Source organism: Carassius auratus, chromosome 10 (assembly GCF_003368295.1).
Source record: "Carassius auratus strain Wakin chromosome 10, ASM336829v1, whole genome shotgun sequence".
Classification (NCBI taxonomy): Eukaryota; Metazoa; Chordata; class Actinopteri; order Cypriniformes; family Cyprinidae; genus Carassius; species Carassius auratus.
In genome coordinates this window covers 3,181,606-3,198,800 of record NC_039252.1, presented here as the reverse complement: position 1 = coordinate 3,198,800, position 17,195 = coordinate 3,181,606, and the positions used below count along the sequence as shown (strand labels likewise).

At 33.7% G+C, this 17,195-nt stretch overlaps 1 protein-coding gene across 4 annotated transcripts in view; it reads left to right on the top strand.

Annotated features, from left to right (window-relative positions):
- Positions 1 to 17,195, top strand: part of LOC113109573 (A-kinase anchor protein 2-like) — a 97,684-nt gene that overhangs the window by 12,146 nt on the left and 68,343 nt on the right. For all 4 annotated transcript variants that reach the window (XM_026273220.1, XM_026273218.1, XM_026273217.1 and 1 more), the window contains exons 3-4: positions 6,274 to 6,354; positions 9,792 to 9,922. In XM_026273220.1, coding sequence (XP_026129005.1) covers positions 6,274 to 6,354; positions 9,792 to 9,922 — 212 coding nt within the window. The remainder of the gene's footprint in view (positions 1 to 6,273; positions 6,355 to 9,791; positions 9,923 to 17,195) is intronic.

Below are 17,195 nucleotides of genomic sequence, written 5' to 3'. Positions count from 1 at the left end.
ATTTCTCTTTACATATGTTTGCAATGTGGACTCTAAATTAGCAGTTCACCTAATACATAATTTGCTGTATTTAGTTTGCATTAATGAAATGTAAGACTGTCACCTGGTTTGATCTGGTTCATTGCAACCTAGAAAGAGGGCTCAGGCCAGTCCTCTGCATACGTTCCTCATCTAGCTCTTCTAGCATGATCCACACCCCAGTGATGCAGTGTGTTTAGCTTTACACACGGAATGCAATTATATTGTGGTTTTATGATTTATTTATTTTCTTTTTTATATATAACTTACACAGCTAAGTTTGGTGTTATGTATGACCTGTTATAAGAGCAGAAATCTCCTCTGAGATCTGTTCATTACTGCCCATATTGCTATCTTTAAATTTGCTCTCCCAAAAATGTGTAAAGTAACAAGTTTAACCTTTTATTTGTAATAGTGTTCTAATTATGTCACAGAATTATTAACAGTAGACTTAGTATAGCTGTCCAAATTTTACAGTTGTCCCATTTTTGAAAAAAATACCTAAAAATTATATATAACAATGCCATTCCCAATTTTCTAGTTAAATCATTGAACAGAAGCTAGAGAAATGAAGACAGGTTGGGAGAAGGCGAGAGAGAGAGAGGTGTGAAAGTTATGCCCCTGAAGCCACAAGCAGCATGAAGGAGGGAGTGAGAAAGTCACACACTTGTGGACTTGCTGTATTCTTACGTAATTCATAACAAAATTGTGTTATTTTGTCGACAAGCTGGAAATATGTCCTTTTCTGTCATGCATGTAAATAACACTGTAGCACGAGAGGCAGACATAAGTTTGCCACCCAACTCAGTGATCTGAACGAGTCACTATGTCAAATTTAAAATAGTGCTGGGCAACGATTAATCGCGATAAATCACATCCAAAATAAAAGTTTTTTGTTTACATAATATGTGTGTGTGCGTGTGTGTAATATATATACAAGATCACATAAATAAAAGAATGGATTTTAGTAGGGTCAACTTCGATATCAAGACTAGTCAGAATGTAAGCACTCGTTGAGTTAAGTTCACAGCGGTTTGATCATATGGATTACCAGCTTTGACCATCAGAAAACCCACCACACCTTTAAAATGTTTAATTGATTATGATAATGAAGTGTGTACATTATTGGTTTTACATCATTAGTGTTTTTGTTATACTTTTATCAATTAGTGTCACAGTCACAAACTTAAGTGTGTGAACAAAAATTAGTGTGTGAACTCCAGCGTTTATTGTTATTTTTGTATGCATGTATTGTTAAGTGCAGAGATTTGTTGTTCCCTACTAGAAGATAGGCTTATCTAACCCAATCTAATGAGAGAACATAACTGGTTTATGAGGTGCTGATTTGCAAGTTTCATACCAGTAGCACAAGATCTTCTTGAAGACTTCCTTTCTCATGGTGCTCTCTGGGAAAACTGTGTCCAGTCTATTTTTGTGTATCCTCTGGGACAAGTGCCTGACTCTTGATTAAGATGCATCATCACAAAAGACTCTGAGACATCTTTTAGAAAATTAGAGACACAATGAAAACAAAAGACAGCTTACATAACACTGCTTTCATTTGCAAGAAAAATTTATGCTCAGATTTTGGTCTTTCATAACTGCAGAGATACGTTAGGCATTGCTTAAGTCTATGGAAACTTAAGCCAATTTGCTCCCTATTTAATTCCATTGCTGTAAAGAAAAATAACTGAGCAAATACAAAAACGATCCATGTATTAGTAAGTCTTTGTTAAAGAGCATTTCAATCACAAATGTCAGAATTGCTTGCACTGGAGGCGTCAGTTGTAGGAGTCAACAGCTCGGACATTGGTTGTATACAACAGAGGAAATAGACTGTTTCTCAATCTCAACGAAAGTTTTGTTGAGTCCATTTGCTGTGACTCATTGGCTCCTAGGTCATGGCTTCATCCCAGTTGGCACACTTGTGTACTTCACTGTAAATCACCAAGTAATATGAAAGTACATCACATCTTATCACAGACCACCATGATGCTTACTGTTTGCATCTTCATTTCAACCGTCTACACTTTAAGAAAATAAAAACATTTCGGAATAGTGTTTTCATGGTTTTTCGAACCAGTAACAGTCGTTAATTTTACCAACATTTCCTTCAACCCTAAAACAAAATACAATGAAATGCTTAATTCAGAACACTTGTAAGGAAAGTCCCTCGTTATTAGCAAAGCACACTCGAAGTTTAACAAATTCTAAATGTTATTATAAAGGAGTTTGGGGAATTTTTGGTCCCATTTAGAATATCACATCATTCATCTGCCATGACATTTCCACGTACTGTAGTCTTCACTATAAAGTAATATTTATAACTTAATATGTTGATTACTTTCAGCATATGCTTATCCACAAACTGAAATCTACACTATAATTCCAAAAAATGTATAATGATACCAGTAATTCTCTGCAAAGTTTAAAGATCAATACAGAAAATTATATTATTGTCATATAATCATATTAACAGTACACTGGACTGTATATTTACACAATATCCATTGTAGTTGGTGGAACCAGGACTTTACTTGCATCTGAGGAGGTTTTTTGAAACACTTGAGTGAATAAAAAATCCCTAAGCTCCTTAAATAGTATAAAACATCAGTTTTATGAAATATAAAGTTGTAAAAAGTGTGAAGTATCTTAAATAGTGTAACAACATACACATTTCAAAGAGTCCTTGTGTATTTCCGGCTTATTTACAATTCAACGTCCTGCATTAATCCTTTTTTTCCTCTATTATTGGTATTTTGGTTATGCAACAAATTGTGTATTGCATTTAATTAAAAGTAAACTCTCGTAGCTTCTCTCTTTTGATCAGTTCTCATTGTGAAGACTTATATGTACTCCTTGGGGGAAAAGTAAGCATCAAGCCATGTTTCACATAACTTGGGAAACTTTTTTTGTCAGAGGGGAATGTGGCCTGTGTAGGAGTACATGGCCTCGGCTATAATGACATCCTCGGTGGATTTCCAATTGTTTCTGTTAAACTTTAGATCTCAGGAAGTCTCCTATATTTTGTCTGTAACAAAAGAGAAATTAAAAGGAACTGAAGAGAGGCACTCGGGTGTTTGATGGCATCAGTAGAGATGGAGGGGGAGGCTTTAGCACGGCCATGCAGATGTTTTCCATTTGAGCTGGGAAACAAATCATCATTGTTTGGGTCTCACCAGCCCAACAGGCTCAACATCACTGAGCATTTTTATTACCTGTTTTCATGCTCAGCTCATATCCCCAATACTTTACAAATGCTATGGTCTGTCTGGAAAGTAGCCTCCACGTGAGGGATATTTCAAGATGGTTGAACCACAGCTTATGTGTCCGTGGTGAGGAACGACTCTTGCTTCTGGCGTATTCCTGTATGTTACTCTGAGCTCTGGTATGGTTCGCATACTTGGTGTGAAATAGATCTGGCTTTAGTTTTCTGTCCAGATGAGAGGGGCGTGGAGAGTCGTGCCAGTCGGTAGGGTGCGTAACCAGTGACGAAAGCTCTGCTAGTGTAATTACAGCCCTACCATCACATGAGAAATTGCTTGCATAGATTCAGAGTTGACGTTGTGATGCACATTAAAGAAACATCTGCTTTTATAAAGGACAAATACCATGATGTTCAAATTGCATACAGCACAATAAATTTCGATATGCTTTCTGATGCATTTTAAATTATAAAAAGTCCACACAAATCTGGAATATATACAGTATATATATTTTGAATTTGCTGTTTATTGATAGTAAGTTAGTCAGTAAGTTGTAGTATTTATGTTTAAAGTTAATTTGGGCTTTGTAATTACTGCTAAACATCTAAAATGATAGTAATACGCATGCTAATAAGCAACTAGTGCAAGTTCTACCAAATTTGCATATATTTTAGTTCTTATTTTACTAAAATATTTTGGGCCATTTGATGATTCATTGTCTCTTCCTAGATTCAGAACTACATCATACTAACATACTTCTCTTTCGGATATTTTTACCATATTGTTATATAATAATTTACCCAACACTTTAATCAAAATATATTTATAGTGCATTAATAGAAAAAAAAATAATATATATTTATTAAATGTGTGTGTGTGTGTGTGTGTGTGTGTGTGTGTGTGTGTGTGTGTGCAATCTGGAAGTTAAACCCAGGTTGCTAGAGAGTTGCTCTGCACAAAAAACATACTTACTATTACAGTACATGCACATTATTCTTAAATACTGGGAAAAGCAACATTTGTGATCAGTTTTAACATTAGATATAATTGTCTGAAGTTTGTATCATTGTACAATTTGGTATAAAAGGAAATAAAATTGTCAAAGATGAAGAAAACTAATAACAACACATTCAGAAAAAAAGGTGACTGTGTAAAATCTGGTTTAACCAAAAGTATATTTGTTTTACAGTTAAGCCTTATATTTATAGTCTTGCTGATATAATTTCATTGGAATTAAAAAAATATTATTCCAGTTTATATTTCAGGTGCCAGAATGTTGATCATCCTAAAAAGTGTATATTTTACATATTATTGTGGTGACTTTCTTGGCCCATATTAATGAAGTTAGACAGACACATTGTGAGCACTTCCAGTTAGCAAGACTGATCGCAAAGGGACATAAGATCTGATGCCAAAACAATCTCTCTGCTCATGCATTGTATTTTCTGTGTTCTCCTGCATGCTGTTAATGTGTTATTTCAACAGGATGTCAGACTCATTAGTTTTCATCAACTCCATAGTCAAACCACATTTATATACAAACACACTCATACATATACAATAATCAGTAAATGAGAAAGGCACATCTCAGTAATGTTACTCTGTAGTAAACAGAGTTTCACTTACAGTATACTGGATTTAATTCTAAGCTTTTAAGATAATGAATAAATAAAACCATACAAAATTTACAAACAACTTTTATAATCCCCATTTGAATTTCTTTATTGATAATTTGCTCTGAAAAGGTCTATCTTGGACAGTTTCTCTTGATGTAAGTTTCAAGCCCAATTTTTAGATTTACATGTTTTTTTAAATGAACAACCCTAATCAGTTTCTCTGGAGCAGAGGGTAATCAGATCTTTCCTCTTACATTCTCTTGCTCAAAATCAGGGATTATGTTTCAGTTTCAGTGCTCTGCTTTTAAAAGAAGACATAAAAACCATTAACAGTTAGCTTTCATGTGAAATCCAGTGGCATTATTCACTGACGGATATGTAAGGGTCCATTTTTATAGGCACATTTGTTCACATCTGGATAGCATATTTGATTTCCCTGAGTGGAGCTCACAGGAGAGCACACACTGACTGCAGGAATGTGCTTGTGAAACTGTGTCCTGGCCAGCCAAGATATTTTAACACACACTCAAGAACCTCAGTAACCTACATATAAGGCTCAGTTTTCCTCTTTGGGCTTCTCTGGTTATGTTAAGTGAATAAGAATTACTGTAGATCACCTGCAGAGACGGGCTGTCAAAACCTGAGTTTAAGGTTATGATGGGATTTGATTATATTACATACAGTGTAACAAAGTTGTGGACAAGCCAAATGTGTTGTTCCTGTGGGTTGTATTTTCAACCAAGGTATCACTTTTTCTGAAGAAAATGTAAATGGTACTCGCCATGTTTAACAATTATTTCTGCCCCTGTGCAGCTATGCATTGGAAATTGATGACATCCTGTTTTCAGTCTGCTGTAGTTGGAAATGAAACAGCTGCTTAAGTATTTAGCTATGAACAGCTGAAAAGCTAATAGTTATGCTTGCTTTAGCAAAAGGTGTAAAAGGTGTAGGATAAAAACCCTGGAAATACTTGAAAGAATATTTGTCAAACAAGCTTCTATTAACATCAGTTTAAACTCATTGCATGCACTACTAAGTGAACATACATCTTTTTGCCTAAAAAATATCTGGGTTTTACTTTGTTTTCCTATTGTTTTCAGACTTGCTAAAGGTAATGACTGAAAAGTAGTATGAAAAATAGCATGCAAGCATTGTGCACAATTGACCAATCATGGCGTAAGGAGGAGGTATCAGAGAATGATCAAAACAATGCAAAAACACATACAAATAATGTAAGAGGACTGCAGAGAGCATGTCAACAAAAAAAACAAAGCCAAAACCCAGACATTTTAGGAAATCCTGGCCATGACAAATGGTCACCATAACTAAACTGAAATAATTTGATTCATTTTCACATGACTTATTTATCTTTGAAAATCTTTCAAATTTTACTCTCAGTGATATAACAAAAGCATATTCTATTATATTTTCAGGAAAAGCGGAAAAGACAAGCCGAGATAGAGGACAAAAGAAGACAACTCGATGAACTTGTTCTACAACTTCAACATTTCAAGGTAAAAAAACAACTTATCTGAAAGTTTGCACCATTACAGCAGACTGATCATTCAAATTTCAGCTTTCAATATGTTTTCCACACAATAGCTTTGATGTGGACCATTGAATCCGTTTCACATCAAGACTTTGGGTCTGATGTGAATTTGAACATATTTGAAACTCAGCTTGCAGAAATTAAGCTTCAGTTGATGCCATAACATTTGCTTCTTTGTATTGCTCTGGGAAATATAACAAATTTCTCATAAGTTGTCTATTAAGAATAAGTTATCTTTAAAGAGCATCTTCGACAAATGCAAATGTCAGTCAGAGTGTTTTTTGAAGTCCATAGAGAATCTTCACTCCTGAATCACTCTCTAGCATTACTATCTGCACTGATGATACACAAATACTAGTTAGACCTAAATACTACAATGGGTAAGGGTAGGATGGTGGGATCAAATTTGGATTTAGAAATTACTGGAGAAGTATTCTATTTTTTTTTTTTTGTCTTGATGGTAATCTTTCTTCTCTCTGCATTAGTCCACGTCAGGGAAACAGCTCTTGCAACACAAGAGTGTGTTATCAGATACCCAGGGGTTTGCCTCATTTACACAGAATTACTCTGTGGTGTTATCACCCAAATTTAATGGCAGTTAGTTTATACAAAAAACACAGCCTTTGGTTTAAAGTCACTCATGAAAGAGATTTTGTCTAGGCCACAGGAAAGAAGGACTTGAGGGAAAAGAAACACTTATTCTCAATGACTGAAAAAGATTTGATAACGCTGTGGTACTGTGAGACTTTTGTAAAGACTGCCGAGAGACTAAAAGATAAGTGATCGCTTATGTTCCACCACACAACAGCACTGACGTAAGCTATAGCTAATCATACGCGCAAATTCTGGACGATCTTAGTGTTTACCGCAATGAAAAGGAAGCAAATGTTTTTTTTCAAAGGGCTGAATTTAAAATGAGGATTTGACTAAAAAGAGCAGGAAAAGAGATGTTTGTTTAGTTGTGGGTGTAATCGGCTTCTAAAGCAAGTTCTCATCGAATAGCTGCTGCTGCAATGCCTGTGATGTCTGTCTAGATTTTGTTAGTATCAACAGAAATATTTGTATTTCATTTTATTTTCTCATAAAGAGATGAAACATGATGTGAAATTCTATACATAACGTAAACAATTTTTTAATAAATTGTACTGTGCATATACCAAACAAAAATCTAATTATTTATTTTTATAATTATATGTATATGAATCTGATATATGAACAGTCAGGTTCCAGAATTAAAAATCCTATAAATTTTCTCAATCAACATCTTTAAGTATTTGATATTTCTCCATCATTTTACATTTAGGTAATTTGCAGTGTTTAATGGGATTGTGATTCTTTCCTGTTAACGTGCACGTGTCTTGTACTATTTTGTATGTCTTTTTGTTTCAATTTTAAATAGAAAATTAGTGGGAAAAAATACTTCTGATAAAAAAGTTTTGATAGTAGCTATTTTGCAGTTGTATAATTTAACAGGAACCAACCATTACTGCAAAATTATCCCACAGGGTGCTCATAATGAGACTTTGTGCCTTCCAGAAAATGTTTATTTTCCAATAATGACCGGCTGACCATATGATCACACTCATTACATGACTGAATTAACAAATAGATGAAACTGACAGAGCTATGTGTGGAACTGGTGCCTCACATGTATAGTATAATTAAAAAAATATTTATGTTATTTTTTTTTTTTTTCAATTAAATATCCAAAAGAGCTGTGCAATAAAATGTAAAACAGCTTTTATTAGTGCTGTCAAACAATTAATCATTATTAATCGCATCCAAAATAAAAGTTTTTGCTTATATATGTGTATATATATATATATATATATATATATATATATATATATATATATATATATATATATATATATATTGTTTATAAACTTATTATACTTAATTAATATATGTGTGTACTGTGTTCATTTATTATGTATACATAAATACACATGCATACATTATATCTTTTGAAAGTATTTACATATACATTAAAATATTTATATTATTATATTGTATATTATATATAAATATATTTAATATATAAACAAAATATTTTCATAAATATACACAGTACATTCATGTGTTTGTATTTATACATAATAAATATACACAGTGCACACATATATTATGTAAACAAAAACTTTAATTTTGGATGCAATCAATTGTGGTTAATTGTTTGACAGCACTATTTTTTTAACAAACTTCTAAGAATATAATGCAGTTGTCAAGCTATGAAAATCTTAAATATAAAAAATGCTTTTATGAAAGTGTGTTTAAAACAATTTTCAAAGCACTACCTTGAGTCTTTTGAAGCCAAACATGTGGTAGTCTTGTAATCCAAGTCGGTTCTTTCTCCAGCATTCCTTCAGCAGCTTGTGAAACACTTCTGAGTTCCTGTGGTTGACCTTCCTGGAGGTGATGACTACCTAGTAAGGGGTCTTGAGAGATCTCATAGCTCACATAGCTCACGCAGAGTCAGTTCGGCCACAGCTGGTGACTTCCATAACAGCTGTTCATGTTGTACAGGTTATAAATATATATTCAAGTTTACATGAGAATGTGGCAATATGTGACATTTATATTTGGAACTTAAATGTCAAACAATGCACATATAAAGGTTTTTTCTGTGGTAAGCCACAATCCACACAATAATGAGCTGACTAACGTTTAAACATAGTCCAGTATTAGGTTCAGCTTGTACATTAAGGTTACATTCACCATGCAGCTGATTACTTAGGGGATTTAAATACAGTTTAACGTTAAATATGGATTGACTGGCACATTCTGTAACTGAATTGGCCAATCAAAGAAATGGAGAAAGTATTGCAAAATCACAGAAATAGAGATTTCAGGTCCAGTTGTCTTCCACAAAGCTCTAGCCACCAAGTTTTTTTGCTCTAAATGTTGCACTGCTAAAACTGCTTAAACCACAGATGGTTTGCTGATTTTCTGTGGTTTAGCAGAATTATGTTGTTTCAACTATAACAAAATGTTCTGTTGTTTTGGATGCCACTTTTCAGCAACTGCCTTTTCAGCTAAAAGCCTTAGAAATGCTGATGTATTTTTGTCAAACTATCTTGATCAAGTGTTCACCAAAAATCCATTGACTTTAGGATAATTGAACCACAAGTGCTAAAATGCTAACTCATTTCCAAGTTTTAGGACTCATTTCTGGAGCACTCTGTTGTCACTCTGGATGCAGGCATTATTCACAGCTGGCATGAGAACAGAAAAGCAGACTGTCTCCTGCAAACTGTATTATGTACTGTATATGATTACTCAAGAGTCACACCTCTTGCAGTACTAATACTTTTGTCGATCTCAAACACCTGTGGAACACCTAAAAAAGAACATCTGATGTAGATCAATGACCTGACCACAGAAAATGTTTCTGTCTTACAGTCTAAAGCCATGAGGGAAAGATGGCTTCTGCAGGGGACACCAGCAGTGCCACAAGAGGAAGATGAAGATCGGATAAAACAAGTTGAGCAAGATGAACTTCACGTCAAGACACTAGAAGATGCCATTCACAGGTACAGTAATGTATTTCTGATGAAAAATAGCACAGTGTTTACTGAACACTTTCCACTGATCTCATCTTAGATAATAAGGGATGTTTTGATGTGTTATATGTTTATTTCCTGCGACAGCATCCATTAAGCAACCACTGTCCCAAACACTGGAGTCATTTCCTCCAGACTTCAGTGGGTTCTGTATTTCTGCCCAGCTTTGCTTTTAATTATGAAAACTTCAAAGCTGCTCCCTTCAAGCTCATCTGGTAGACATATTTGAACCTCTGCAGATGCCATTTTAAGGTTCCTCATAGGGGATGCAATGCCAAACCAATGTGTGTTTGTCGATTGCTCTGCAGCAGGATATTATGTTCTGTTCTGAACATAAAGTATACTAGCAACTTCTAGAAATAAGTCTATCAACTGAATCTGATCACAAACAAAACTGGAAAGCATTAAAATTTTGATTTGATTTACAATATAAAAAGAAGGCAGGTTATGCATAAACAAGAAACAGATACACATAAGCATATATTAATAAAAAAGCTTTTCTGTTTATTAATTGCACATTATTATCCATTGGTACAGAAACTTCCGTGATCTAAGGCCCAGATCACCATTCGAACAGTCAATATTCCAATAATAAGTGACGGAATATTGGAATATTTCAATATAACTGTTGTGAAAATTGGTATTCTTGGAAACCAAGTTGGTTTCATTGAGGTTTAGTGTATTATTTGGTTTCAGTTATTAGTTTTGTTGTTGTTGTCGTTTTTGTTGTTTGCTTGTTTGTTTTTTAGAGAAGGCCTGGAGGGTGTTTTGATATCTCTCATAATCTGTTTAAAGGCTAAAGCTAAATTTCTCAATGCTCAGTGTCTCTGAATGTCTGGATGTCAGGAAAATGTCTTGCCCAAAGCGCCTGGTCATCTCAAGAGAAACTATTCGGAGGGCTAACTGAATTTCTGGTTTTGGAGCAATCAGTTGTTATTCAGTTGATTCAAGTGAGATGTGTGGGAGTGTTTGGAAGATGTTTAGATTTTGAAAACTCATATTACATCAATTATGTTCTACCTTTTGGTCCTCATGAGTGATTATGCAATCAGTTGTGATTGAAGTGGATGATGCTCTTATGATCTGTTTGACAGTAATAAGTGGATGCTCTGAATTACATCATCAAGTTGATTGGTCATTAACTCTTCCATGATGTCATCCATGTAACGTCCAATTCATTTTTTAGATTTTATTAAGTCTCTAGGGTGGGTTTCCTCCCTGCACAGGGTGTCGTCTTTGAATTTTTGAATTATTTGAATCATCTTTGAATTATTTTGAAAGTTCAGATTAAAAAGTGTGCACACATTTCTGACAATTATTTCAGTGATTTCAAAAATATAACATTCAAAAAAGGTTAACTGAAATTGAAAGAAATGGATAGGCAACTGACTGTGGTTAAGTTTGAGCTTAAAGTATGATTAAATGCTTATGATTATGACTACAATAATAAATAAAATGCTAACAATCCATAGCTATAGTAAAAAAAAATCTCTAAAATCTGTAAAATCAGCATTCAACATTTGGTCAGTATTTGTAATTATATGACAGTGTTTTTTTATATTATTATAACGTCAACTACTTCAGATAAACCTGCATCTAAACCATAGGTAAACAAACAGTGGTTGGCCATTTTACATGTCAATTAGACAGTCTCTTCCTATCTGATTCTTGTCCAAATTAAGCAGCTATTTGGACCAAACAGTTTGCAAATAGTTCAAATAGTGGGTCACAGATGCATCAGGACCCTGAAACACTGAGAACTTACTCTCACTTATGGTTATTTTTAAAAGCAAATGTCCTTGGGCTGTGCGCTCCCATCTGTCATTGGAAGGGTAATGTAGTCAAATGGACTGGGCGATTGTTTGGGTCATTGTGCGGGTGTGCTGGTTGTGTGTGGCAGCTGATATTTCCTGGACTCACTCAGAAATCTCTCTCTCTGGATGCTGGGAGGAATGAAGTGATAGAAACGCCTCTGTGGCTGGAGTATGGAGACTTAGGGAGTGGCTGCTGGTTATTTCTGTACCCTGTAGAGGAGATCCTCCAAAATAATTTGGCACTCAAGATTCTATTTTTTCCAGAGTTGATAAAAAAGAATGAAGTCTTCAGATCTCTGTATATGTTACAAAAGAAATGGTTAATCATTATAGTTCGGAAACAGTTAATCAATAAATGAAAAGTTTCTTACTCACCCTCAGACCATCCAAGATTAGGATGAGTTTTTTAGAGTTGTTTTGGCTTGTAAACTATGCTTGATTTGTGCATATTTCTCTACTGATTCAGATGTCCTTGCTGAAAAAGAAAAAATACTGTATAAAGTTATAAAATGTATTCTTATTTTGCCATTTTTTTGTCTAAAATGAGATAATTGTGATCGGGAATGTGTTTTTAGACTACACTTGCACAAGTCTGACTGTCAGCGGACCAAAAAGTGCTATCAACAGATGGCTATAATTTAGAAATATGCAAATATCGTCTTAAACAAATCAGCCTAACCGATATACTGCTGTATCACACTGAAAACGCAAAGCATGAGGTTACTAAAACTAAAAACTGAAAAGTTGATGGTAAATGGATTTGGCTGTATAGCGCTGGTGGTTTTAACTATAGCCTGGGCTGAACAGCAGTGCATCTCTTGTGAGGACAGACTTCTCCTAAAAGCGTATCATTACAGAAGACGTCCCAGCCACTGAGTCTAAAGTAAAGCACTAACTACCAGGCTTTCCAGGAAAAATGTGGCGTTGACATGATACTAAAACTCACTAAAGCACCTCCCCGACACATCTGCACACACACTGTTTATACAACTGTGTGATATGAGCTCCTAACATGGTGAAAAGAAAGTGTAAGGTCACTCCTCTTGCACTGGAAGAAAGGAATACATAAAAATAAACATTACATCAAGGTTACAGATAAGACTGACTGCTATTATTAAACCCAGACCTCGTGAGCTACTGAATTTCTTCCTCTGTTTGGACTGAATCAGTCAGGATATACTTCAGAAAGTCTTTGGGCCAGTCTGTTATTCTGGTTATTATTGAGATATTATTATAGCTGTTATTAAAAATGTATTTTAATATTTACATTTTATTCAAATTTAAGTTAAAGTTCTGTTTTGTTTTTTTGTTTTTTTACTTAAGCTACTTTTTTACACACTAGAGTTGTTTATACTGTTTATATACTCTGTGTTTGGAACTATTAAGATTTTTGTATGTTTTTTGGATAAAGAAAGGAAATTAACGATAGTAAAAATGTTTCTTGAGAATGAAATCAGCATATTAGAATGATTTCTCAATTTCTGAAGATCATGTGACACTGAAAACTGGAGTAATGATGATGAAAATTCAGCTTTGATCACAGGAATAAATTAAATTTTACAATATATTACAATATAAAACAGTTATTTAAAATTTCAAAGTATAACTGTTTTTACTGATGCTGTTTAGGTGAGCATATAAGACTTCTTTCAAAAACATAAAACATTCTTAATTATTTTACCAGTAGTGTAGTGTTTGTTAATTTTATTTGTTTTATTTTTTGTTAATTTAGTACATCAAGCTAGACTAAATGAAAATGAGAAATTTAGTTAAGTTTTAACTATAATTCTTTCATGTTTTGTGTGTGTGTGATTGTGTGTTTTGGTTTAGATCAGTACTATCGTGAGTGCGATTTCATTTTAGCCGCTGTTACCTAGAGCACTTTCATTTTCTTCAGCATTTAGCAAGAGAAAATTGAGGTAAATTTATGCAATATTTTGCTGTTAACAAAGTCACACATGGATTAATTTTGGCATAATGAGCATTGCCTTCGAATTAATTCATTTCTGAATCTGAGAATTTCCATGTTGTTGTCTCATAATTACGGTAGTGACAAAGATGCAATATGAAAACTACAGAATTTTCTTACAGCAATTCAGATTTGACATCTGTTTAACTGGACAGGAAGCAAACAATCTCTGTTTTCTTGGGAGCAGCAGTTTGTGGGGTGGCTCTGCTGCTGATGATGACTGGCTGAGTATAGGAACATCACTGCTGTGAAGTGACGACCTCACACCAGTTCCATAATGATTCTAGCCAAGGTTTAGTAAACAGGCGTGTCATAGATTTTGGAATGATTGCAAATGTGAGAATATCACCAAAAAAAAACGTATCCTAAATTTCAGGGTAGTATTTCAGCCCAAAACCAGAAGAAATTATTTTATGTGTGGGACAAAATTAAGCCGATTTTAAGATATTATTTTTAATAACACATAATAACTGTAGCACATTCTCATTTATTATATGTGACCATTTACCACAAAAGCAGTCATAAGGGTCCATTTTCTGAAATTGAAATCTGAGTAAATCATCTTTCCATTGATGCATGGTTTGTTTGGAAGACAATATTTGGCTGAAATACAATTATTTAAAAATCTGGAATCTGAGGGTGCAAATGCATATTACAAATCAAAAATTACGTTTTGATATATTCATGGAAGGAAATGTACTAAATATCTTCATGGAACATGATCTTTATTTAATATCCTAATGATTTTTGGCATAAAAGAAAAATAGATCATTTTGACCCATACAGTGTATTGTTGGCTATTGCTGCAAATATACCCCAGACACTTAAAGGGTTATTTCTCCAATACGCATTAATCCACAAATGACTTAATCTGTTAACTTTTTTAACGTGACTGACACTCCCTCTGAGTTAAAACAAACCAATATCCCGGAGTAATTCATTTACTCAAACAGTCACTGACTGAACTGCTGTGAAGAGAGAACTGAAGATGAACACTGAGCCGAGCCAGATAATGACCGAGACAGATTGATGATTGAACTTATTTATTATTATTAATAACAATGTAGTATTTACGTGGTATTCATAAATACACAGAGATGTGCAGTCACATTAGCAAAATTTTATTGAAAAAGGTATATTCTTGTCAGTAAAGTGGTGATGTATGAAGAAGTCACTTTCAATCCAAGAAGTTTTCTGTTGGTCAATAGAGCAAATTCGTATGACAGTTTGAAATCAGTGTAAAATTTGCATAGGAATTTTTTGCCCTCATGTAAATTTCGAATTGCATATATTCCTATTGAAATGACTGGATTTTTTTTTTGTGTGTGAAAATTCACCAGACCCACATTAAATGTGAACCATACGCTATTATTTTATGTTGTTTAGTAATTTGATTTAAATAAAATAATACATCATAAAATCATTGTATTACAGTATTTTCACAAGAATCACTATTGAGAATAGTGGGAATAACCAAAAGGAGAAAGTGATGCACACAGGAAGCGTGAGAAATGATGCAGGAAGTGAGCAGTGGGTGTGAGGCCTGTATGAGCTCATCCAGACGCAGCACAAGATGCACTGTTGACCTCGAACTGAGCTTTGGAAAAAGAAAAAAGGGGAAATCTGCTTTTAAATGAGTCATTGTCAAAGCGCCATGCATGGAATAAAGTGACTGGCACCTCTCTGTGATGGAAAGATGGCTCTGCTTACTGAAAAAATAACACTGAAATATGAAATAACTGATAAATCTGCTTTTCACACTATACTGAACACACTTTTGTTTTAGTTATTTGCACATGGAAGTCCTGCATTAGCAGTTATTAAAGAATACATATATCTAGTGAAAGGGCCTTGTGTGTACAATCACAACCTTGTGTGCTCACACAGTTATAGCTCACAGAAATGCTCCATTCATAGATGTGGATATTGATGTTAATGTTGGACTGATTTCCTTTTCCTAAATTGACATAATAAAAGTCACCGTGACGCTTTCGTGTGAGCTGTGTCTGTTCTGTCAGAGCTTTGGACATGAGTCATGAACTTCATACCAAAATAAATAGGCTAAACCCAGAAAATTCCAGCTTGATGATTTATAGGAAATTACAGTTGATTAATTATTTTAAGCATAAAGTATTCATAGGAGGATAAGGGAGACGAGTTGAGTTGTCACATGGAGAAGTTGTTTCATCTCAGTAAAGGCTTTGAGTCAAAGATCCAATTGCAGGAATGTTTTCTCAGTGGTCTGTGGTTTCAAACACATTATAAATCTTTTTTTCTTTTTTTAAATGAGAATCATTATATCTTGTAATACCTTTTTAAACAAGTGAGCACAATAAAATAATTAATGTAAACAAAACTTTAATAATATAAAAAAATAATAATGTGAAGTTAGGGCAAGTTATTTATGTTGTCATTTTTTTAATTACAGCTGATGAATTGCTGTAATTAACTGTAATTATGTAATCAGTTTCTTTAAACTATACAAATGGAATAAACAAAAATCTCTATCTTTCTTTATATTGTAAATGTGTATAAAATTTATTAAGTAGCCTTTAATTATGGTTTAAAAATATATTATGGTTTATGTCTTTGTTCCTTTAATATATCATATTTATTTCAAAGTTATGTCAAAGCTCAGCATATGTTGAATGGACTTATAAATCATTTAGTTATGCTCTATTTTAAGGTGTCCTTGTTACAGTGTAATTATACATTTAAATTCTTAGTAATATTAATTAGCTACATGTACTTACTGTATGTTTAGGGTTAGGATTGGGATTTGGCTTTGGGATACTTGCATGCATCTCTACATATTTTATTGTTATTAGTAAGTACATGTGTAACAAAGGCTACTTAAAATAAAGTGCTACCAATCTTTTTTTCCTGCCCAATAATAATGATGTAAAATCTTCAATAAAAGATGTGAATGTGCCTAAATATAAAATACATTTTAAAAGTCAGCTGCAAACCCTACAAAATATTCACTAGAATAAAAAGTTTTCAAGCTAACCCGGTCTCCCTATTTAAAGTATAAAATATTATGCATGGTTATTGATAATGATATATAAATGTTTGAAGAATATGTAAGCTTGTGTAAGACATTAGTTAGTCTTGCCCTAGCTGATCTTGAAACATGCTAAAACATGAATCCACCACCAGAGGGCCTTGAAGACTTTGTAGTTTATCTCTGTAGTAAATCTGTAGTTTTGTAAGAAAACAAGTCCTTTTTGATGGTCCCCTTTAGAAACTCTAATGACGTTAACTTTGCAGTTATATGTCAACTAACTCTCAGTATAGTATTAGTAGTGTTAGCAGGATAAGTTGACATGCGTTTGCAAACTTACTTATACTGGAGCATCTGTTGAAGACCATCAAAAAATGTTAGCAGATATCAAGCAGACAGTCTATGAATACTTTAACGACTGCTTGAAGCTGCAATGTTAGGTGTAGACAGTAGAAT